Consider the following 24,126-nt stretch of genomic DNA (forward strand, 5'->3'; position numbering starts at 1 on the left):
ACTTTGGAAATGCATTTCGCTTGCCATTTCAGTTTAAATTTGATTTCACTAAGAACGGCTCGGCAATTCCAGCCGGAATGGAATATCATTTAATTATACTGATGATTATGCTGCCGTCAGCCTGGTTCCTTCAAGTCGCTTTAAAAATAAAGCCCACTACCAAAGCTCCTGTGAAGGAGATTCCACCCACCAATGGAACCCAAATGGCAAATGTGACTGTGGCTCCAGTTCCAGAAAAACTGGCGGAAGTACACATCGATCAGCACAAAACTATTCGAATTAGTAAGGGCGATTTGGACGATCTCCTGGACGTTTACATGGGAAGGATAGCCGAAAGTGCCGCCACTATTAAGGACAAGGAAAACGAGATAAACAAGCTGCAAACCAAGGACCAAACAGACGATGAGCTGCTGAGGAGATTCGAGAACCTCACCCAGGTGTGCAGTGCCCAGAACGCTTCCTTCTCGAATGCCATTAAAGAAAAGGACGACCAAATCAAGGAACTGGAGCAAAAGGTGAAGATATACGAGACACGCCTCAAGAGAAAACAACACGTTTTGACGGAGCTGCGAAAACTGAATAGCTCCAGTGCCTTACTGATCGACCACCTAAAGGGAAAGGTTGTTTATTTCGAGCGCAAATTCCGGGAGAAGAAGGACGACCTGTTGGCGGATTGGGAGGCGGCAACTACCAGCTGTGTGCCCTTTGGACGATCGCCCGGAATCCATCTGATCCACCTGCCAGGATTCCTGCCTTTCTTGGTGCCTTGCGAGGGTCAAACTGCCGCCGGACCCGGCTGGACTTGCATCCAGCGGCGTCTGGACGGATCGGTGAACTTCTACCGAGACTGGGATTCCTACAGCAAGGGATTTGGCAAGCTAAATGGAGAGTTCTTCATTGGCTTGGAGAAGCTGCACCGCCTGACTAGCTCCCAGCCCCACGAGCTCTACATCAGTATCAGGAGATTCGGCGGCGAAACGAGTTATGCCCACTACGACGACTTCCTCATCGGGAGTGCGGAAGAAGGCTACGAACTGAAGCTACTGGGCCACTATCAGGGAAACGCCAGCGATGCGTTGCGCACCCACGACAAGATGAAGTTCTCCACCTTCGACCGGGACCACGATGCCTTCACGCACATGAACTGCGCGGAGCACCATCAGGGAGCCTGGTGGTACGACTTCTGTTCGAGAAGGTAAGGAATATTAGTCTTAAATACTCACCACATTTCCCATTCAAAGGATACATTTTCGTAGTACCTCTAGCTATTTTTTGCGGGTAATGCTCAATACATGTATACCCTACTGACAATTAATTATCTGTATTAGTAATCAAGATCAACCTGTCAGTATTTGAAAACTAATCATATCTAAAGTAAGCTCTGTCTGTGATAAATATGTGCCCAGTGGGTTATTTTAAAATAGGTATTTCCGTCAGCTATCGAAATGATAATTCTGAAATGTGATATTGCTATCTTTAACTTTGGAAACAGCAATGTTATACAATGGTACTTTAGACTTAAACCCTAATTATTACCCTTACCATTACCCTTATTACCAACAAATTACCCTTTTTATACCCTTGCCGAGGATATACTGATTTCAATCAGAAGCTAGTAACGCCCTAAACGAGACACTTGGGACCATATAAAGTATATATATTTTGATCATTATCAACAGCCAAGTCGATATAGCCATGTCCGTATTTCCGTTCTAAGGAAACTATTCAGTCAGTTTTAAACTGAAACTTCCTCAAAAGCGCCTTTTCTATTTCAGGTAGTCCAGATCGGACTACAATATCATATATGTAGCTCTTACAGGAAAATCAAAGTTTGTAAAATATGCATGTAAACGCTTATTTTTCATTTTACAGCAATTTAAATGGTAGATACTTCAAGGGAGAGGTGGACAACCCGCAGAGCATCTACTGGGAGCCGTGGTACAGCTTTCGCTCCCTGAAGTCCGTCCAAATGCTCATCCGCCCCAAGAGCCAGATGGAGCTGAAAGACCTGCTCAGGACGCGGCGACCACCAGGATAATTGGAAATTATTTGACAAGTACTCGGGCACTAAATCCGAGCTATACGAGTATAAATCTCACTTTGATGCTGAACCTATTAATCTTCGTTTGCCCCTCGGACGCCTCTTCGACAGTTGATTAGGTTTCGATTTGTTTGCGGCCCCGGTCTTCGGGTAATTACCACGTTACAGTTCACTGCATATCGCTCTAGACTTTTTGTTTGTTTCGAACACAAGTCATTGGGTGCAATTAATTTTCATTTTCATTTCCCGCCGTTCTCGTAATTTGCTCTGTTGCAACAATTTAATGAAATCTAATTGAGTGTGTGCATTGGGCCGATAAAAATGAAATAACCCTGGTCACTGGGAGACTCCTCCAACTCATTTGTCACTTGCACTTTCATCGAGGCGACTGGAGCCGCTCAATTGGAGTCAATAAACGTTGGGTAAATAAGCCAGAGGCCGGTATCTAAATTAATACCGATTCGATGGCAGATTTACGACTTTGGCAAAGAGTTATACGCGTATGCTCATACGTTCCAGTTTATTATGGAAAATACTTATTCCGACTGGTGAAAACCAGTTTAAGCTCCTTCGGTATTCTTAAACATACTCCCTACCCAATAAGACAGACAAAATCATTACAAATAAATACATTGCTTTTATTTTTATTTTATACACATGTATATTTTTGGTTTCACTTTCGATGACTTTGGGATTCGAATTATAAACCAGTTACAAGCATTCCACAAATGGCTTGCTAATCGTTTGATTATGACGATAAGACTTACAGAACTTGAGAGGCAACACTTGTAGCCATTTATCAGACATTATTAAATAGCATATAAATACATTACTTAGTGCCAGATTAACGATATGAAAGGTATATGCTAGACGGCAATAACTTTAAGTACACGGACACATTGGTAACGCCCTACGATTGCTTTGTAAACATTATAAAGTGCAGAGCAGAACTTTGAGTGGTTGAAGGTTCTACTTGTCGTCCGCTTGCCCCTCGGAGCTGTGCTCTCGCTTTTTGTGCCATCGAAGACTGGCAAATTGTGCAAATCGCTTGCCGCACGTGCTGCACTTGTATTTCTTCACAGCCAAGTGCAGCTCCGTGTGCTTTTTAAGGTTGCCGTACGTGGTGAAGGTCTTTCCGCACACCGTGCACAAGTGCTTACGGATCGCCCAGTGGGAGTTCATGTGATCAGTGAAGCGGTTCTTCTCGTAGAAACCTTTTGCGCATATGGGGCAGTGGAATGTCGACTGGTTGAGGTGACGGCGCCGATGGATGTCGAAGAAGGACCACGTCTTAAATGACTTTCCGCAGAGGTCGCATATGTATGGTCGCTCACCGGTGTGGGTGCGCAAGTGGATAGCCACCTCCGTCGATGTGGCAAAGCGCTTGTCGCAGTGTTCGCAGGAATATGGGAAATCCCTCCGATGTCGTCTGATATGGACTGTCAGGTTGCAAGGCATCTGGAAACCCTTTCCGCACAGAGTGCAGATGAAGGGCTGGGTGCCATCGTGTGCCGATCGGTGCACCTTATACTGATCGCAGGTCTTGACGAGGTCTGAGCATACATCGCAACGAAAAGGTCCAAGATTTTGGTCTAGGAACTCTGCCAGTTTGGCATGCAGCAGGGGAATGCTGCTGGAGTCTTCAGGCTCCGTAAGTATCTTACGTTTCTGCGCCGAGAAGTCTTTACGCAGATTGAATAAGGTCTTTTCCAACTGCTCCGCAGAGTATGAAGTGTGAAAGGTGGTGTTTATCTCATCCAACATTTGACCCAAAGCCTGACTACGATACGCATTCGATCGGAAGTCGGGATGGTCCACATCCCACAGAGCTGAGTAGTTGTGGTAGATCTCTACGAACTGCAGTTGATTCTCAGAATTGTCAAAACGAATTGAGCTGGCATCGATAAACTTGGTCTTCTGATTGGTTCCCACCACTCCGACTTTCTGAAATATTATTAAAAACTTTAGAATAGAAAATACAGACCTAACGTACATTTTCGAGCCATTACCTTGCTGATCTTGTTGAAGATCTGCTCCTGCAAAATTGGTTGCAGGAATTCCATTTCATCGTAGCACCATAACTTGGGGAGGTACAAACCCTTGTGCTTGATAACCATCCGCAGCTCCTTGCGGTAACGTGTCCTAAGTTTTTGGATCTCGTTGCAGCATTCCTCGCCGCTCAGCTCGTAGTTGAGTTCCTCCTGCAACTGGACTGAGATGTCGCGAAACAGTTCCGCCTTACAGCAGCTAGAGTAGTCGTAGTGTTGTGGATTCCAAAGACATTCCTGCCTCTTGAAGGCATCCAGAATGAAACTCAGAACCTCATGATACAATGATGACTTGCCGCAGGAATCTGCGTCCGTTTCGCACGACCTTTCGCTCTCTGTGCTCTCATTGGAGATCTGGAAAAGATTAAATATTATTTAATCTGCCGGAATACGGCTTGTTCACTCACCTTGGATTCCTTTTCGGCTCGCCTGTTTTCAATGACACTCCGCAGAAAGAGCATCCTCTCAAAGTACCACAGCCGCGACTTGTACTTTCCACCGAGTGCATTCATTTTTTTCAGCTCGCGGCGGAATCTGCCCCTCAACTCCTTCAACACAGCGAAGATCTCGGATCCGGAGAGCTGCCTGTGGCAAATGGCCTCCAGCGGACCGGCCAGCTCCCCGTAAGCACTGCGCTTGGCATTGTACTTGTAGTCCGGGTGCCCGGGGTTCCACAGCTTTTCCGTGCGCTCGTACACCCTCAGCAGGCAACCAACGAACTCGTGATTACGCTCCAGCTCCCTGCGACTTTTCTAAAAAGAAATATAAATTTTTATAAATATGGGAGGTTATAGGAATATTAGGAGATTAAGGTGGTAGAATACAATCGAACTGCACCAATTACTTTGTCTTGAGGGTTCGCATTATCATAGTAGGTAAGAAATATAAACTGAAATGTTGGAAGTAACATAAATCATCGTTGTGGTGCTATTTAAGAATGTTACAACCCATTATAATATTTATTTATTTGCTGCATAATAGATTTATAGAACATAAATCATATTTGGTAATATTTTTGGTCATTCAAGATTAATATCCCATAACCAAAAGTCGCAATATGCTGAAGTAATAACTTTAGAAATGTTTCATAGCGCACAAATCATTTGTTAAAAAACTCGTAAAAAACCTTTATCTAACTGAATTTTATTTGCTTTCGGGCCATTTGGGGTTTGAAGAACGAAAATAAGAAGAACTTTTGATAAATAATAATAAGGAACAAATTGGTTAGTTAAACTTTTATATTTAAGCTTTTAAGCTACACCCACAATTTATCGAGTTAGACGCCCTGGTATTTCGCTAACGAGTGAAGATCGATTGTGATATACTTACTGATTGGAAATCCACACAGCTCGCGGTGCTGCTCGTTGGCGAAGTGGGTGGCAAAGGGGTGGGGGGCGTGGCAGGTGGTGTTAGTTCCATAGCGCTCTTCTCCGGCTGCCCACTGGGATCCGTCCCCTTGTGCTCCTCCACCGCGACCACGACCACCTCCCCATCTTTAAGTATCTCGTTTTGCGACTGACGAAGCTTGCGCTGCAGTGCCTGCATAGAGAAGTATAAATATTTCGCATAAATAAATAAATTTTTATCGTTGCCATTGGTGGCTTGTCTGCGAGATAAGCGGTGCCCAGCCACTCGATCTTGTCCCGGGTTTATCGTGGCGCTGGGAATCGTACACAAACAGCGCTGGTAAACAAAAAGGGAAAGTATGCACTCCGCCTCCCGCGTTCTCGATACTATATAGATTCCAGATTCTCGAATATCAGCGGCTATTGGCCTTTGTGTAGTCGTCATTGTTCTTATCTCACTTGCATATGTGCCGACTTCCATATTCCCATACAAACAAAACGTTCTCGGACTTTAGCTTGTGTGTATCCATTTTGTATTCGGTGGTTTTCCCAAGAAAACTTCCCTAACTTCCTCTCATATGTCGCATTTGCAACAGATTACAGTATCATTCATGATTTGAATAACTAAAGGGCAGCGGTTGTGTAAGAAAACGAATGCCATGTGCACAATGTTCGGAGAATTGATAGTATAGTATAGTATGATCCATGTCCAAAATGAAATATATTTAATGAAGTCTCGCTGTAGTGCCTTAAATATTTGTTTGGCTTCTGCTTAGTTTCCCGGAATGGAACCCGACCTACGCCCATATACCTCAAAAATGCTGTTGATAAGGTCCCGGAATGAGAGTGCCCTAATTAGGAATTCGCAAGACCCAAATTAAAACCGAAACGAAGTTCGTTTTCTCATGCAAATGTTTTCTTCTGACAAACATTGCATACGGCACCCGTATACGATTCGCAGTTCTAACCGGTTCCAAAATGTAAAATAAGTACATTTAAAATAAATCCGCCGGGAGAGACCAAGCGTAAAATACCCCACAGGGTAATTATCAGATTAAAACAAATTCGAAATGTGTCTTTGAGTAATTAGCCACTGATATGGGTAGGACGTAAAAAATCGTTCCATTTGATGTATATAAGCAATAAATACAACTTGGCAAGCAGAAATCAGATGTGGAAAGGGTATTTCAAGCATTGCCATCACTCCGTTTAATTTTTCAAGTGTTTTGTTTGGCCATAATTGGTAGTCGAAGCTGTCGCCTGATTGTCTTGAAACTAAGGCGACTCGTCAGTGACCACCACAATTGTCGGCTAAGTAAGCCAGTCAATATACATATGTACGTATTTTATATTTCAGCTGGTACTAGCCGCCCAACCACCGACAAAAGTCGATAACGCTAATGGGTCTAGATAAAGTGAAATGCGGCCTGAAAGCATTACGAGTTATTGGATTTTGTAGCAAATTTGTTATTAATTGGGTTTCACTAATGGATCCTCGGTATTCGGACAAATATGCCAGTGACACAATTGAGTTAGAGGTTTCTCGTTTAATTTGATCTGAATTACTGCCGTCGATAACACCTGCCTAAGAGAATATCGGAACTTGTTCGCTTTAGACAGGGCTACACCTGTGTATCAATATTCCCTATTAATCAATGGAAAAATAGGTTAATGGGCCAAAGGGCGACTGAAAAGGGGGATGGCATTACAGCGGACAGCTACCACCAATCACTCAGCAGTCAAACAGGAGGGCCCTGACCTTTTGGGAATCCACACAGGCTTCCAGCACTTAACAGAGCTAATTGAATAACTGAAAATTACAAAAGGGAAAGCACAGGAAAAGCTGGCAAAGCCTTGGCCCCAATTAAAAATGCAATTTCAAATGGTGTTATGGAAGTTGCGCCTTTGCCTCGCTGGCAAAGCGAGCGAAAACATTTCCATTTCGAGCGACTGGAGCTCCAACTGGGGTCACACCCACTCGAGGCAAGGACCCCGAGCCACTCGACGCCCTGCGGAAAGGTGAGCTGCGCAAACCCATTAAGGCCAGCACCGCTCCCTGCTGACCCTGCCAATCCTAGACGTTGGTGACTGCCTGGCAACGGTAGTAATTCCATATCGGAGCTGCATTGCACTGCACAGCCACATGCGTTCTTTCTAGTCCATATCGAATAGCGCCAACGGCTGCACAGCTGTTTCATATCATATTATTTCCATCTATTCTCCTGTTATTCTAATCTAGGGTAGTCGGAGGGTATGCACGTTTTTTTGGTTTGAGTAGTCGAGTTGGCCATAATTTGATTAAAAACTTTAACCAAGTTACGAAATTCCTCAGAGTATTAGCTTGTTGTCCCCGTCAAACCATGGCTTTTTCCCATTACTTTTCCAATATCGGAGCAACAAAAGGCCCAACAGATTGACGAGCAGAGTGGGACAAACAAAGGCTCGGCCAACTTCGAACCGCTGACCATGTGAATTGGCATAGCCCGCCCTTCCTGGACAGCCGAGGCAGCCCAAGACACCCACGAATGGAGGGGTGTGGCTGGTCGGCAGCCTTGCCCATCTACTTCGTCGCACTCCGGACGGAATTCTCCATGGACTGCGTCACAAGTTGTGTTTACCGAACACGCAATTGAAATAATTGATCCAGTTAACAAAATTGCACAGAAATTCAATAAACAACAACAGCGCCGTAGATGCAGTGTTCCCGGCTGTACTTCTCCCGATGAATACTGAAACCCGATCGCAGAGCGGTCTTATTGAGTTAGTTTAGTGATTCCTCCTTCATGTTTATTTATATGTTGCCCTGTCGAAGGGGACGAAACTCGATAGAACTGTCAGACAGAAGGGGAAACCAATGAGCGAGGGGATCATGCGTTGGGCCATGGATCGATGAATAACCGCAGAGTGGATTTCTATGAGTTCTTTTCAATTTGTGCGGAGGAAAGACACGAAACTCTATCTGTGGAACGCCCTAACATCTTCTATGGAGTCGGTAAATACATATATGTATATAGAAACTCTTTAATAAACTCTCGATTAATCGTACTGTTTCTATCAAAGTAGTTAAACAGTAGGCTGTATGCGAAGTTCGAAAAGGCTGTCCATAAAAAACATATGGACATTAAACTGCCATGCTGATTAGTTCATCTCTTGATGGGTTTCATAATACGCCCCACTTGTATTCCTCGACAAGCCGCACTTGCATTATTTGCGGCCCATATCAAAGTCGAGAATCCGTTGGTCAAGCAATGCCAGTCTAGACCAATTCTGGCTGCGAGCAGCTGCGTCATCGGGCTGCTCAATTAAAAGCTATTGTTTATTGCATTTGTCACCAGGAAAATGGGAGATATGCGGGCAGCACCAATCAAAAATGCCTTTGATGATGATGCGTTGCGATGCGATGCGATGCGATTCAGTGGTGCCGAGATGCTGCGAATTAATTAATGAAGACTCCTATTTGAAAACATTTTCATTCCGAAACGGTGATTATCGCATCTGGGCCGCCCTTTGCATGGCCTAATTAGACGAGGAATGTGGCACACATATCGGCTGAACCCTGGTGGGTGTGCAAATAAAAGATTCATGGGAAAGCCCGTTAATACACCATTTAATACCATTGTAAGGCTTGGGCCTCAAATGGTGTCACTTGTCGAACACACTCACACACACACACATACACACAATCGCCCACGGTTGATTGCAGGTTTGAGGCTCTGTTTTTCCGCCGCCCTGTTTGATTTGCGGCCCAAGGGAGGGTTTTAATGGATCGAACGGGGGCTTTCGGAAAGCGTCTTGTTTTCCATGCAGGCTCGGGGTCGCGCCAAAGACCCACTTTGGTATGCTATATAAAATCATAACCCGCCAGCCGTATGACAACGAACAAAGGTAGCAAACGGCGACATGGTAAATCCGAGAGAACACGGGACTCAAATGCAATAAAGCTCGCAACGTGAGCTAATAAATTATGAAGAATATTTCGCTTTTTTCATTTCACGCAACCCGTGACTGGGTTTCGCTTGCTTTATGGCCGAGCATAAAACTCGCCCACGCCCTTATGGAAGCCCACTGACAATGAGGCAAAATAAACCGATGGGAAACCCTATAGAGAACACCCAGGAACCGACCGGGAAGCAAACACAGCGAAGCCAGATTCGAAGATACTCGTAATACGGGGGCATTAGGTGCAATCAATTTCTGACAAAAGACTAAGAATGCGCCAGCCCCAGTAAAACTTTAAACAAATAACTTTTTCGGTCCGAGTCAGTCACAAGGCTGCATTAATTAAATTAGGCTGGCTGTAAAACCTCCTCAGCTGATCGATCGAACCGACTTGCGGGTGGAAGGCTTCCGGGAGCCCCTCTCCAGAAATGTTTAGTTAAACTTGATAATTACTTAATATGCATGGATGTGGCCGATAAAAACCGAAGCACTGGCTGCCAACATGTCCTCGATTTTTGTTCGAGCGTGATTAACGTCCGTATAAATCGAACCTTCCCGAAGATTTTGAAATGCTGAATCAAATTATCGCCTGGGAAGATAAACACCACGGATTGATACGACTTAAGATTAGATTACGAGCGATGATAAATTGCAGGGTTACCCAGTGCACTCACCGCTCTGATTTAATGGATTACTGATGATTTAGATGGGTCCCAGATGTCTGATAGGGGTGCAATCCAAAACAAATAACTAATCGGTGTGGTAGCTTCAGAAATGTGATAGGTTTTCTGGGAAAGTGCCTTCCAAGCCCCATGTGAATTGCTTTCTGTTCTTAAACGGCAAGTAACCTGGCATTATTCGGTAGCCATTCCAGCCAAATCATCGTTCGACAAGTATTTTTCTACTTCTACTTGGACAATGATTTATGGGGAGTGGGTTTTTTATGGCAGGTGCTCTAAAAATTCCAATTTACAAGTGTTTAAATGAACATTAAAACCTCCTTAGTTAGGTTCCGCCGCGCTTTCTTATCTCTTAACCACATTCAATAGCCGGCAAATATCTACTAAAATCTAAAATTATTTTATTACCCCCATAAGCGATACGTGCGCTGAGTTGGGCGGGTGAGTTGGCGGACTGATTGGGTTGTCTGGCTCGGGCGACGACTTCCACGATCGATCGATCGATTGATCGGACGTTTCTTCAATAGCCTAAAGTGGCGAGAGCAGCGCGTCATCGATTTGAGTGTGGATATAAATCATAATCAAGTGGCTTGAACAGGAAACCAAAGCAATTGGTAGAGTTTCGATTAGTAACTTAAAAAATAACACATTTTCGCGCACTGCGACCCACTGTGGCAACGAATGCTTACCAAATCGAAACATAGATAGTATTCCCTATTTGTTTACCTCTTTGGGGTCTAGATAAAAACCATGTCGGCCGACAAGCTTGCCCAATGCTGATAATGGCCAAACGAAAAACCATCGGAATCACCAATAATTTCTATTGCTAGTATCGTGTACCCCGTCGGCGGGCAAATAAAAATCGGCCTTATCACTTGCCTCAATTTCTATTTCCGAGGCAAAGCTCAACGCTCCGGATATCAGATGGCCGATAGTAATAGCCAACATTCTAAGAACCATTATTTGCTCGCCCTTTATCTCACAACAAATGCATCCAAATAACTCATACGCACATATTTATTCGAAATATTTTCCTTTAATTATCGTTAAATTAGCTTATGTGTGTATCATTTAATGGCGTTTATATTGCGTCAACGAATCCGTACTATTTTCGGCCATAAGAAAGCTAATGCAACCGCGTCACGTCAAAATATTGGCGAACCAGAAGATTTCCATCTTTCCATCTGACGTTCTAGGGCTGATAACCACCTCATTGATGTTACCGATCATCTTAGTACGTAGGTACGGTCTAAAGTGCCTGTCACAAAACAGGAAGCCATTGGCATTCGAAGTAATTTTTCAAAACTGGGTGGTACATTTTGGAAAAGAGGAATGTCAAGTTAGGCACAAGATCAGAGTTTTCAGAGATCCTAGGAAAGATACATGCACACCGACATGGAAAACCATCCACCAGTTTTGCATATGTCGCGTTGACATAAATAAGCATTTTAATTACCATTTAATAGGCATTTATTTTTAAAAATCGGCCGCGGAGCAAAGGCCTCCCCCAAACAAAGAAAATATGACGAGCTGTTTTCCAAAACACCGAATGTTTGTGTCCCAAATATCGAGTGTTTTTCGGCCCCATTGCTATATCTGTACTTTTTTTTTAGCACATAAATCGCTTTGAACGTACAACAAAAGATATGGTTGTTTTTTTTCCGACCCAGACATTTCCATGTCCACAAAAAATGGAACAAAACAAAAGTGAAAACCTGAAGAAAAAGCTGAAAAATTGCGTCGCTTCGGAAAAAAACAATGAAAATGCCAGGGAAACTGACTGACTGGCAAGCGGACGAACTGGCGAATTGACAAACCAGGCCGTCCAAAATAAATAAGGAATACATATACATGTACACATATGTACATATGTATGTATATGTTTGTTCATTTAAAAAAGTCCATGGAGGGCAAACGGGACTTAAAAAGGGGAAGAGGAGAACCAAAGAGAAGCATGAGCGCGCAAAATGCGCGGCACACTTTTCTCAATATTTCGCGTTGTGTGCCATTGCGCCGTTATTTTGAAGGTCAAGTGACCAGGGGAACCTTTTCCGGAACTAGCGGCGGCCACCACCCCCTGCAAACGCCGCCCCAGAGCTTTTGACAGCAACGGAAAGCCGTTTTGCATTACAAAATCGCATAAAAAAGGGTAAGCAAAAGCCACGGACAGTGAAATACCGCTATGGGCAACTAATCAGCAATACCCGATGGGAATATACATTGGTAATTACATATAAAATGCATAAACCTTCTATGGTGTACAAGAAACTTTTAAATTCCATTAATAAATGTATTAAGATAATCAACGATTTTGAAACTTTTTTTTAATACCAACGCATATGTATGTACATATAATTTTCTTTCTTCAAAAATAAATTAATTTAAAAAAATTCAACCGGATAAAGCCTTCAATAAAGTATTATAAAGAATTGCCTAATTAAAATAGCAATTCCTTGCAAGCAACCGGCAAAGAGAAACGTACAAATTTCCTTTACAAGCCTTGAAAATTTAACACACAATTCGAGCATGGGTGTATTCGTTTTCCGTTAGCGGGCGTTCACTGTGGCAGGGAATGTGAATGGGCGGCGGTGATTAACTTACCACGCGTCGTGTCTCGTACCTCGGCAGTGGGGCCGGAGTCGAAGTTGGAGTCGGGGTCGGGCCAGGTGGTGGAGCAATGGGAGTGAGCGGAGTCATCGTTACCACCTCGTGCAGCACGGCAAAGGGATCCAGGTCGAAGGACTGCGGACTGTTCCCCGCCAGCTCGTCGCCCGAAATGTCAGCGGAAGGCGGGGGCGAGGGTGGTAATGGATTTTCAACCACATAGACCAAATCTATTTCTGGTGTTTCGGCTGTTTCAGGAGGTGGGGGTGGTGGCGTTGGAGATGTTGGTGTATGCACTGCGGGAGACGGCGGTACGAGGCTCATTAGCTGGATGTCCATGTCGGCCTCCCAGCTGCATTTCCTAGGCCCCTCCGCCGGATATATCTCGGGGCAGTCGAGTTCCATGATGACCAGATCGGTTTGCGGATTCCTCTCCTCCTCGGTCTCGTAGCGCCTGCTCACGTCCTGCGTGTGCTGCACCCGGATGTGGTCCATGAACACGGAGAACTGCAGGCAGATGGCCGGGCAGAAGGCGCAATTGAAGCCGAAACTCTGCACGTCCGGCGAGGCGGTGATTTCCCCGCATTTGCGGAAGAACGCGTAGTCCTCTAGCTGCCAACTGGGGGACGGCGACTCCTGCAGCGGCATCATGGCTGGTCTTCACTGGGCGGGAACCACCTCTCACGCAAGTCTTTGAATCCTCTTGAATTTCTTGGCGCACTCGCGACGCGAAGACTGACTCTTTACCGAACCGACACTGGCGGCTTTCCGATTCAACCTGCGATCCAAACAACCGGCAAATCCGAAGTGCAGTGTGACCGAGGCGGGCGCCTTCAAATAAACCGTCGGCGGGCGCTATTGGCAGTGTGGCCAACGCTCGGCAGTGGGCAAGTACCATGGTCCTCGCAGCAGAAAAGTTACCGATAGTGCCATATATTCAAATGAAGTGAAATATTTGGATACTTGTTAAGTTAACATAACGTGTTAAATTAAAAAGGCCAAGTGAAGATCTGTGATTATAACAAGTAAAATGTTTGGGAACCGCTTATAATAGGAGTTAGAAAGCTCATTGATCTACAAAATAAGTAAGGTAAAAAGAGCTGTTCCATTGTTTCCCGAAAACGGTTTCGATGTTTTCGGTTTCGGGAACTTAAGATTTTAATTTTAAGAATTTGTCCAAAATATTTTTAACTATATCTAGTAATTTTTGTCTTCTGACTTTTTGCTAACAACTACAAGCAAGAATATGATTAAATTTAAAATGTACTTAAATATCCAATTTTTGCGACACTTATACTAACTTGCTCTAGGTCATAATGGCTTGTACATTTATTTTTTACCTTTATTATTTAATATGCAAGAATGAACATAGTCGATTATTTAAATTTGTTTTCTTTGGAAATATGTGAAGTTAAAATTTTAGTTTTTGAACTGACGCGGTCATTTTCAACGGGACGTTCTCTCGCGGTTTGTGTCTGGGCTAACACTCTAACTTTGCTGTTGGTATTTTAGTATTTTTGGTGGGTTCCCACGGTGGATTCGAAAGGAACACGGTCACGCTTGGCGACAACTAATTTCTAGGCAAGCTGGCGGTTAAATAGCAAAAAAGCCAAGTAAATGTCTAAGTTTGTTCGTTTCTAGTTAAATTCCTGAGCATACACCATGGGATTCGTGCTGTCCAAGCTGCGGGTGCGTATATGCAATGGCCCACAGGCAGTGGGACCGCGAATGCAAAACAGCGAATATACTAAGACCCCCAAAAAATATGTGTCGTGAATCCGCGAATCTAATTATAGAAGGAAAAGTCCACGGAGGCGGTGTTGGAGGGGCTGCAGACGCAGATCCAGGCGTTGGAGAAGTACGTGATCAACACCGAGGAGCAGAAGCGGCGGTTCGTGACGAACTTCGTGGGCTTCACCATCGGAGCATATATCGTGGGCTTTGGGCTCTGGTGGTACTTCTACTTCCCGCCGACAATGCAGGAGTGCTTCATGTACCTGGTGCCGCTGCTGCTCTTCCCCATTGTGTGAGTGTTGCCATCTGATTTGCTCAAAATCCGGTTCCTGACCGACCTTGATCTCTTCCGGGCTCTAGCATCATCTTTCTGCGGCGGCTGTTTACGTGGTACTTTCAGCGCAAGCTTAACAAAAATGGCGATAAGCTGACCCGTCTGAAGGAGGACAAGCGCAAGATATTGGAGCAGGTCATGGACAAAGAGACCTATAAGGTGGGGTTACGGCTTCCCCTTGATTACATGCCCTAGTGCAGAGCTTCGAATATCTTATTGGCTAAGATATGTAGTGTAAACTTTTTTGCCTTCTTCGAAAGAACCCACCAAAAGCAGAGCTGTTATAAATGTGCTCATATCAATGCAAATCAGACTAGAACGCAAACATTATTAATCGACTTTCACCAAGTGCAGTTCTCGCTTGTTTTTGTATTGTTAGTTAAGCCAATGCACTTTGTTAAGGTACTTTAAACTTCAAACTATATTGTGTACTATAATGCATTCCACAGGTGGCAGTGAATCTCCTGGAGCGTTTTGGCGACAAGAAGCAGCTCCGCATCAGCGGTCTGCAGACCGGCTCAACGCCCAACCGATCGCAGATTGAGCGGTCTCCACTGCCCGCCGCAGCCGCCGCCCGAACTTCAGCTGCCGGAGGACAGCAGCAGCGATCATTGGCTCCATACACCAGTGTTTACCGCAACAATAACAACAACCAGAACAGTTCACTGAACAGCAGCGTCATCAGCACACAGTCAGTGGCACCGATGACGTCAGCTTCGCCGCAGTTGCGCGCCGTTCAAGAATTGCGCCGACGATCGCCTTTTCCCATCGTGGACGATCGGTCACGGAGTGCCCTGGATCGCATTGTGGACTTCATCGTGGGTGACAGTCCAAAGGATCGATTCGGCATGATCTGCAAGGCGTGCCACGCCCACAACGGTGGGTTATGATTGCTAAAGGAGAACTTCCATAATTAGGCACAGAAACATTGCATTTTGTAGCAAAAAAACCGGTTATGTTTTCGCTTTCATTCTTTATTTCGGTAACGTTAAAACACTTTGTTGTCAAACAGTTCTCTATGATTCACAAAACAAACTGCTAAATTTAACGGCAATCTTTTTTAACTTGAAAAATTGTCCTTTACAGGAATGCTGCCTAAGGAAGAGTACGAGTACACTACCTTCAGGTGTGCCTTCTGCAATGTACTTAACCCGGCAAGGAAGAAGCGACCCGTGGCTCCCCGGCTCTCCCTGGAGGCACCTTCGGATACCGCAACCAAGCGAAACGACAGCTCAGAAAGTGAATCATCCGACGATGACTCTGGTATATATATATATTCAATCGAAAGGGAGACCCGCAGTATATTGTCATTTTATTGGAATTCTAGTCAGATGGCTTGTTTAATTATTATTACTTCGTTTATCGGTTATCTCATGAATTCTAGTCACTAACTTCCCGTTTGCTTGTATTATAATTATTACCTCGTTTTTCGGTTCTCATGAAATGCATAGCAAATAACTGTCGTTAAACTAAAAAGCATTGACAAAATGAACTTCTACTTGTAATTTAAAAGTGGTTTTCCCCTAATATCACTAAAAAGCAACATAACTGAAGTATTCATTTCGGTTTCAGATAAGGAGCCATCTGCACGAAGAGCCCTGCTTCAAAATGTGCCATCTGGTGAAGTTGATATAGATTCCACCACCGTAACGGAAGACTTGGCAATGGAGACTGAGACAATCGAGACTGGATCTGTAGCCGCCGACGTCAGCACAGCTGAGGTGGCTGCCAGCTCCTGAGGGCACATCGCCTGCTAGGCGCCAGTCAAGCAAAATTCTTGGATTATTTGCTTTTTAGCTTACTTATTTAATTTTTTATTGGTAAGCAAATTTGAAAAAGAATCATCTGTTATCATGAATTTATTGTCGAAGAACAAATACATTGAATGGAATACATTTATCTTCGAGTAGCGCGCACTTTCTTTGGGTCAGCCCCCTAGCCGCCCGAAGGGTGGGCGGCAGCACTCCCACAACTGTCAACATAGAAGGAAATTGATAATTAAAATCTAGACAAAATAAGGCGACAACTAATGGCATAATAATTTAAAGCACGCCGCAGCGTGTGACAAAAAAGGCGAACCTGACAACCGACATCGCTGGCGATATCACTTGGCCAGCAGCGATACTTACTTACAGGCGCGAGAACACACACATGTGACTGACTCTGCGACTCCAGACTAACACTGCATTATGCGAACGGTCAACAATTTCAATTTCGCTGGCTTTTATTTAGCTTTATTCTGTTTTTCCGGGCCATTGATCAAGGCTAACGAGATCGATCGGCTGGCTGGCCTGCTTGCCAGCTTGCCTGGCCGCCTGGCAATCTGGCGGTGCAGCAACGTAACATAACGCATTAGCCCGCCGACACCAGCACCAACAGTGCCCACCTACACACGGAAAAATCATGAAATATTGATATTATACTTAGTACCCTAGTATTAAATAAGTGAATGACTTATAGACATTTTTGAAAACCATTATTGATTAAATCATCATTTTAAATTGTCACATATATTGTCTGGTTGATAGTTGGATTTGTTGGCAAAAATGAACACACCGGAGGAATAGGTAAATATTGTGATTTCTAAAATGTATTTTTTACATTTAATTATTTGAACTCTTTTCAGAGCATTTAAAGTTTTAAAATCCATAGCCCAATCCGCTTAATCGTAACAATGTTTTATATAAATATACTCTGGATTTCTCCCTGTGTAGTTGTGTTCGGCAGGGGCAGGGAGTGGATTGTGTGGATTGGACGGTGCCGCGCCCGCGCAAATTCCTGCCAATGGCTGGCGGCAAACACAAATTATAAGAATTAAACTAAATCTGTTACACCGTTGCCAACAATTGGGCACGTCTGTCCCCCAATATAACATGTTCATGTGGCCACATGGATGTCTGTCCGTCCGATGGTCGTGTGCCGAGCCGCGGGCACTGGGCGCTGCCTGATTAGCTCATAATTTGTGTGGCAGTGCGATTTTCGCTATTTTCGCTATTTTCCGCGTAATTGAATTTCCCAACGCAGCCCGTCGGCCAGGAAGTCGCTGGCGATCGCTGGTGCGTAAGGCGGTCTCGGGCTCAGTTTCACTGGCACTGCGTGGTGCGAGCGAGTGAACGGCCGTCAACCTACAACGGGTTATCGGAAATAGAACTGCCAGTGGATAAAACCGAAACTAGGGCTGCAATGCGTGGAAATGTTAAAAATGTTTAAGAATTTCTTAAGTATATTTACATGCCATTAGAACACGTATTTCCAAATTTAAAGTTGAAGTTAATTTCCTTTATTGGCTTTGTCTAAATCCAACATAAATTACTTTAAGTCCTCATAATGTATCAATGGCCAAATTAATGTACATACTATATGATATGCTAAATTTGATTGAAAATGTGTTATAGTTTAAATGAAATGTTTATTGTTTTGTAGTTATTAATACATTAATTATGAATATACGCAAGATTTATCAGCCTTAGGATTGTAAGTCTAAAAAAGATTTTATTTGAAAAGTAAAACTACAAGAAAATGTCTCGCAAAAGGAAGGTATATTTAATTATGCAGGAACCCAGACTTTGGGATGCCTTTCCTCCAGCCCTAGAACCTAGAACTGTACTTCGGCTCGACCCCGCCTCTCGAATGCTGTGCACCGAGATCTAGTGCAAGTTCGCTGCACCGAAACCCGTTTGCAATGACGCGGACCACCGCTGCCTTCCGGGCAGACCAAGACCGGGCGACATGTGGCAGTGGCATGCCAAGGCGATGGTGGAACCAATGGCAGACCGATGGCGGTGGCGGTGGCGGTGGCGACCTGTGCCTTTTACACGATCCGAATCCAAGTCCAAATGCGAATCGGAGCGGAGTGATTCACGAACTGATCCGCTGGCAAATGCGGATCGAAAATTGGCCAAACGCCAACGCGACTTTGTCAAATATACTCGTACAAGCCCAGCCTGGAGATTTCTTTTTGGCCGAAATGCAAGTTGGGGGCTTAGTTCATTGCTAATGACGGCATGTCGGTAACTCGATATGAGTGCGCACTCGTGTGTGTTTGCATAGTTGGGTGTTTAAGCATATTACCCGTAGATATGTATGCATGTGTATACGTCCATATGCCTGTCCGTCGGCCCCGTTCGATTTATTTGTCCGCGCTCCACAACAAAGACTCATAATAATCTGTTGGGCCAATCAAGTAAAATATGCGCGAGATCAGTCAACTACAAAAACAAAAGCAAAACCAAAAGCTAAAGTAAAGCAAAGCACAGCAACTGCAGCAGCAGCAGCAGCAGCAGCAGCAAAAGCAACAAGCACAGCAGCCGCAGTAATGAAAGTGAAACCGAGTCTGGCCGAGAGACTCTGGCTGAGATTGAGACCCGGCCAAGAGTCGGTTCTACCCAGCACCGCTATATAAGCTTGATGACCGGGCTCGGCAGCAGCAGTGCAGCGCCGACCAGGAACCCAATTGGAAGTTTGAGCTACGACTTCATAGTCCAATTCGGCAAAGGATTACCACAAGCCCCACACCAGAACCAACTCCGCAACCACCACCCACTCACCATAGCCAACATGTTCTGCAAGCTGGTAAGTGCCCATTGAGCCGGGTCTCTCCACTCAAGGATAGCATATGAACAAGTTCCTTTAACTATAAACTGAAGCTAGAATCCATATCGGAAACTTCCTATTTGAAGCTCTTTAGGACCGATACACTTTTTATATTAATTTTTAAATTGTCGAAGTCTCCTACTTCGATATGATAATAGGCGATCCATCCTAAATTCCAACTTCTCAATATAATGTTGAATTTTTTTTACCAACAATCTATAAACGTATTTGATTACATTTATGAATTCAATACAATTAAACACAGAATAACTTACCACTCATTCCTAATCTCTTTACATAGCTTTTCGCTACTTTCGTGGCCCTGGCGGTGGCCAAGCCCCAGCACCAACCTGCTGCCCAGTATCCGGCTGGCGTGAATCCGCAGGACTGCCCAAACTTCCCGATCTGTGATAATGCGCGCCTGCATAATCCCCAGCCACAGTGGGGAGCCCCGCAGCCACAGTGGAACCCGCAGCCGCAGCCACAGTGGAACCCCCAGCCGCAGTGGCAGCAGCCGCAACCCCAGTGGAACCCCCAGCCGCAGCCCCAGTGGCAGCCACAGCCCTCTTGGAACGCGGCTCCTGCTGCCGCCCCCGGCGGCGATAAGTATCCGGCTGGCGTTAACCCGCAGACCTGCCCCAACTATCCCTACTGCGACGTGAACGCCGGACACGGTGGTGCCCCCGTGGCCGCTCCTCCTCTTCCGGGCTGGACGGAGCGCCTGTATCCCGCCGGAGTCTCGCCGCACCAGTGCCCCAACTTCCCGTACTGCAACTAGGGCCGCTCACTTGCGGACAGCCGCAGCTTCCTCTAACGCTTCGCCTTTCCCCAGTTCTCAATTAGTGGACATTAATCTGAAATTCTTTGTTGTTGGCGCCGAAATAAATGCAAAATGTTGGTCAAAGAAACGCTACTTTCTATGGTTAATAGCTGAAGATACATGGGGGCTACATTTCGTCCTATTCGCAACTTCCTATAATATTACAAAAAATTATTGTTAGTGCTTGTCATCATCAAGAGTTCTTGATATAATTATGCTACTTTTGTATTTTCTTAAAAAAACCTAATGAAAACAAGATTAATTGAACGTAGTAAAAATATGGCACGATATACTGCTTTATAATTAAATAAAGTACTTTGAACTCTGTATACACTTGTGTACAAGCAAAAAAGTGGATGAAGAAAATTCATTTAGTTAAGTGCCCTAAAAGAAGGAATGAAAAGAAGATCCTGCTCCATTAAACCTCCATTACATGAAGGAAAGATCCTGCTTCTTTAATCTGTTAATACAGGAAGGATAGTTTCGAATTCTGAATTCTTAAATTGATAAGAATTCCTATGTGTAAAGGGCTTCCTGAGAATATAATATATAATTAAACATATCCACTACCCTAGGACCAGTTCTAGCTGAAAAGTGTGTTGAACTAGGGACTGTCGCTCTCATGCCCCGAGAATGTGCCCTGCCACGCCCCTGACTTACAGCACTACGTGGGCCAGGAGCGGAGTGGCCGGACCGGACCAGATCGGGTTCGTGGAGATCGGAAGGGAGCGGAGCGGACTCGGACTGGCAGTCGACCTCAGTCGGAGCTGGTCAAGTGAGTGCTTTGTGAAAGTCGTTCTTGCAAAACTTCGGCTTAATTGCCGCCTTTGGGAGACCAGCCCAAGGTCAAGTGCAACTGCAAATTACAGTCTTGCAGTGGTATAAACTAATGGAGCAATAATCCAATCGAACCTATCACATTCCCGACCAATTTACCTGAAATATGCGTGCAATAGTTGCTTTATTTATAATCAATATGGCATTGCCCCATTTTTTTGGCGCTGCTCGGCAGTGTGGATAAAAATGCAACTCATGAAGTAATTTTACAAACATAAGTAATGTGAAGTGATTATAAAAAATTGACTGAATGAAAGGGAATATTGGTATTCTTGAACCCAAAAGCGACTGAACCTAAGGGAGTGAGGTGAGGTAAAAGAGATGTAGTGATTTCGGTACTCAACGATGATTATTTCATTTTCAGGGGCCACTTTAAGTGTACAAATACAATTTAGTTCAATAGCTTCTTGGTAGCGGATCCCGTTCAGATGAATAGCGGGCCTCCTAAGGCGGCGTAAAAAGAGTATGCCACCAGCCAGAAATATAGGCATATAACTGAAGCATTCGAAAACAGTCAAGGATTGCGCAATCTCAGATATACGAAACTACTTACATAACATTAAAGCGTATGTGATCATTACCCAGAACCAAACAACGAGTATGACGTCGGATACTATCAATATGATCATTGCAAGGGCCATGATCATTGTCATTATTATATAGAAGAGAATCCAGCTGCTCCTTAGCTAGATCATATCTTTAGCATTATCATTTGGACTGATATATTTTATTGCCATCTCACCCGTAAACAGCCGATGATCAGGAATACGCAGCTCAGGATGTGCAGCATCACGAAGATAATGAAGAGGGTGTGACCCAAGTCGGGAATGCCTATGGGAGGCAGGATAGAATCGTTGCTCTAAAGAATCCCGCGGAACTTACCCGACTCCCCGAATAAGGCAACAAAGGTGCCTCCGAGGATATCCGCTATGATGTGGAGGATCCCGATGGCTATGGTGCCGATTCGCAGATCAACGCAGCAGCAGCAGCTTTGTAGGTATATCATGATGCTATTTCGGCTAATTGCTATCAGTGGGTTAGTATTTCCTGCCCGAGTGCTTGGGGTTTTCAGTTTTTGTATGGACAAGTGTAGAAGTTCTGACACTGAAAACAAAAATACTTCGAAAAATATCACTTAATGAGTAGGTGATGTTCTACCATCTTCCAAAATAATAACTTTTTAAGGTTCTTCCTAATCGCAAAAACCCCAAACAATAACAAAATCGTTATTTCATTCCCCTAAAGAATATTTGGTTTATTAGATTGCTTGTAAGCGTGAGCAATATTTGTGAGCCTAAGCCTTAAATTCCGCCATAAATACGCCAGGATTGTTCTGTGTACAGTCGAATTGTGGTTTATTTACATTCATTAACTTAGCATTGTACAGTATTTACAGGCTGCTGCGGATGGGACTCGCTGAGTGGGTGGGTTTGGAGACAAGCAGGCCAGCGGGCTTACAGCCAGCCGTGTCCGTGGTGGGAGCTCCAGCCGTGGTGGTCATCGAAGACGTGGTGCACCGGGATCTCCTCGTGGTGGACGTGGTGCACCGGCACGGGGATCTCCTCGTGGTGGACGTGGTGCACGGGCACCTCCTTGTAGATGGGCACCGGCACGTGCTTCACCACCGGCACGTGGACCTTCTGGACGTGGTGGTGGTGCACCGTGTGCACCTTGTAGGGCACGTGGATCGTGTGGTGCTCGCTGCGGATCGAAAGTGAAATCGGTTAGATTGAAAGCCGTGTACCATCGCATATTAGCTAATCAGTTGCTTGAACCCTGCGTCTTGGCAGACATGGCTATTGGCTATTGGCGTTTGCCAATTGATTCGAACAATTATGCGCGCATTACGTTGAATTAAATGCCAACCGCGGCCTGCTAAATTCCTGAGCCGCGAGCCAAGCCAAGATCGGCTAAGTTCAATGGTAGCCAGTGGAGTGCACGATATAGAGACTAGAGACTGCGGTCGGGGGCTGGAGCGAGTGCTCTAAGTGCTACAAGCGTTTTGATTGCTCAATTCGATCGCAATCGGACACATATCTCATAGACCCACGGAGCAGCCGCAGCGTTTAAAAACCCATGCGACCGCTCGTTAGCTTAGCATAAAGCGGGAAATGGGTATTTTTATCGATTCGCTCGGGTTATTTATGGATCAGTTCAGGTGCAGATCGCCGGAGATACTCACTGTTTGCCAAAGAAGCCGGGACTGGGGGCGCAATAGGCCACGGCGAAGAGGGCGACGAAGATCTGAAAGGGGATAAGGAAGTGGTTAGGTCCGGTTGAAGTAATTCGAATATCTAAATAATCAGTGTGATTAGTTCTAATTTGGCGCAAGCTAGAAGCCGCTCATAAAATGCACTTTATAGTTAATGTTTAATTTTCTGGGGCTTCCATGAAACAAGTATTTCAAAGGAACCAGACTATGTCCAAATCATTTTGTTAAAGAGTGAGAGATGATTACATTTCTATCCTGAATATCCATTAAATATTTAGCCGAAAATGTTGAAATGAACTTGTACTTATCCAAAGTATGTATATGTACGTTCGAGATAATGTTATAACTAAGTATACTAAAATTTAACAACTTTTTCAGCCAAAAAACCATAAATTTATAATGCTAGTTTTCAAATGATATGAATGGCTTATTTCCAACACGGCGGTTATTGATGTCACTTCTCAGTAAGTCTAACGGGCAAGTTTTATTCACGATAGTCCACACAAGTTTAATCCTTTTCAGCTCCATTCAGAGGACTGGTTTGACACTTTTTTCGACCGGAATCCTTCGCACTTACGAATACTTTCAGGGCGGACATGGTTGCTGGGCTGAGCTCTGCTGCACTCAATAAGGCGATACGAAAACCGGAGCACTGTCAGGTGGTGACTGATAACCACAGGTTGCGACTCATCCGTTTTATACGCGGCGCCAGCAGCGCCTTTGTTGTTGCTTTGGAGCCGACTGCGCTGCACAAGAAAGACGTGATGTTGGTGCAGCAACAACAGCAGCAGCAGCAGCAGCAGCAGCAACAACAGCAGCAGCAACCTCAACGGCCAAGCGACAATGGGCATAACAGTGGACGAACGACTGCTAACATGGCCAACATGGTGTAGTGATATGTGATTTGTATTACCCGTCGTTGACTTCTGTTTACGAGG

At 44.7% G+C, this 24,126-nt stretch overlaps 6 protein-coding genes across 6 annotated transcripts; 3 read left to right on the forward strand and 3 right to left on the reverse strand.

The window, feature by feature from the left end:
- The first annotated feature begins 66 nt into the window (after positions 1-66).
- On the forward strand, positions 67-2,661 carry LOC122612388 (fibrinogen-like protein 1). Its single transcript, XM_043785963.1, has 2 exons — positions 67-1,195; positions 1,873-2,661. The coding sequence occupies exons 1-2, from the start codon at positions 78-80 to the stop codon at positions 2,036-2,038; spliced, it is 1,284 nt and encodes a 427-aa protein (XP_043641898.1). The 5' UTR covers positions 67-77; the 3' UTR covers positions 2,039-2,661.
- On the reverse strand, positions 2,659-13,476 carry LOC122612378. The gene is made up of 5 exons (XM_043785953.1): positions 12,656-13,476; positions 5,419-5,628; positions 4,497-4,841; positions 4,051-4,443; positions 2,659-3,985 (listed from the first exon to the last, which is right to left on the reverse strand). The coding sequence occupies exons 1-5, from the start codon at positions 13,307-13,309 to the stop codon at positions 3,011-3,013; spliced, it is 2,577 nt and encodes an 858-aa protein (XP_043641888.1). The 5' UTR covers positions 13,310-13,476; the 3' UTR covers positions 2,659-3,010.
- Positions 13,477-14,202: 726 nt separating this feature from the next.
- LOC122625097 (endoplasmic reticulum junction formation protein lunapark) lies at positions 14,203-16,621 on the forward strand. Its single transcript, XM_043804997.1, has 6 exons — positions 14,203-14,347; positions 14,455-14,684; positions 14,753-14,885; positions 15,176-15,605; positions 15,813-15,989; positions 16,299-16,621. The coding sequence occupies exons 1-6, from the start codon at positions 14,321-14,323 to the stop codon at positions 16,463-16,465; spliced, it is 1,164 nt and encodes a 387-aa protein (XP_043660932.1). The 5' UTR covers positions 14,203-14,320; the 3' UTR covers positions 16,466-16,621.
- A 2,563-nt stretch (positions 16,622-19,184) lies between these two features.
- Positions 19,185-20,128, forward strand: LOC122626615 (cuticle protein 1). The gene is made up of 2 exons (XM_043806932.1): positions 19,185-19,298; positions 19,621-20,128. The coding sequence occupies exons 1-2, from the start codon at positions 19,284-19,286 to the stop codon at positions 20,095-20,097; spliced, it is 492 nt and encodes a 163-aa protein (XP_043662867.1). The 5' UTR covers positions 19,185-19,283; the 3' UTR covers positions 20,098-20,128.
- A 1,178-nt stretch (positions 20,129-21,306) lies between these two features.
- LOC122626549 lies at positions 21,307-22,089 on the reverse strand. The gene is made up of 4 exons (XM_043806844.1): positions 21,859-22,089; positions 21,719-21,807; positions 21,530-21,662; positions 21,307-21,471 (listed from the first exon to the last, which is right to left on the reverse strand). The coding sequence occupies exons 1-4, from the start codon at positions 21,980-21,982 to the stop codon at positions 21,401-21,403; spliced, it is 417 nt and encodes a 138-aa protein (XP_043662779.1). The 5' UTR covers positions 21,983-22,089; the 3' UTR covers positions 21,307-21,400.
- A 341-nt stretch (positions 22,090-22,430) lies between these two features.
- LOC122611490 (histidine-rich glycoprotein) lies at positions 22,431-23,786 on the reverse strand. Its single transcript, XM_043784618.1, has 3 exons — positions 23,766-23,786; positions 23,159-23,220; positions 22,431-22,677 (listed from the first exon to the last, which is right to left on the reverse strand). Exons 1-3 carry the CDS (start codon positions 23,784-23,786, stop codon positions 22,431-22,433), a joined length of 330 nt encoding a protein of 109 aa, XP_043640553.1.
- Between the last annotated feature and the right edge of the window lie 340 nt (positions 23,787-24,126).

Source organism: Drosophila teissieri, chromosome 2L (genome assembly GCF_016746235.2).
Source record: "Drosophila teissieri strain GT53w chromosome 2L, Prin_Dtei_1.1, whole genome shotgun sequence".
Classification (NCBI taxonomy): domain Eukaryota; kingdom Metazoa; phylum Arthropoda; class Insecta; order Diptera; family Drosophilidae; genus Drosophila; species Drosophila teissieri.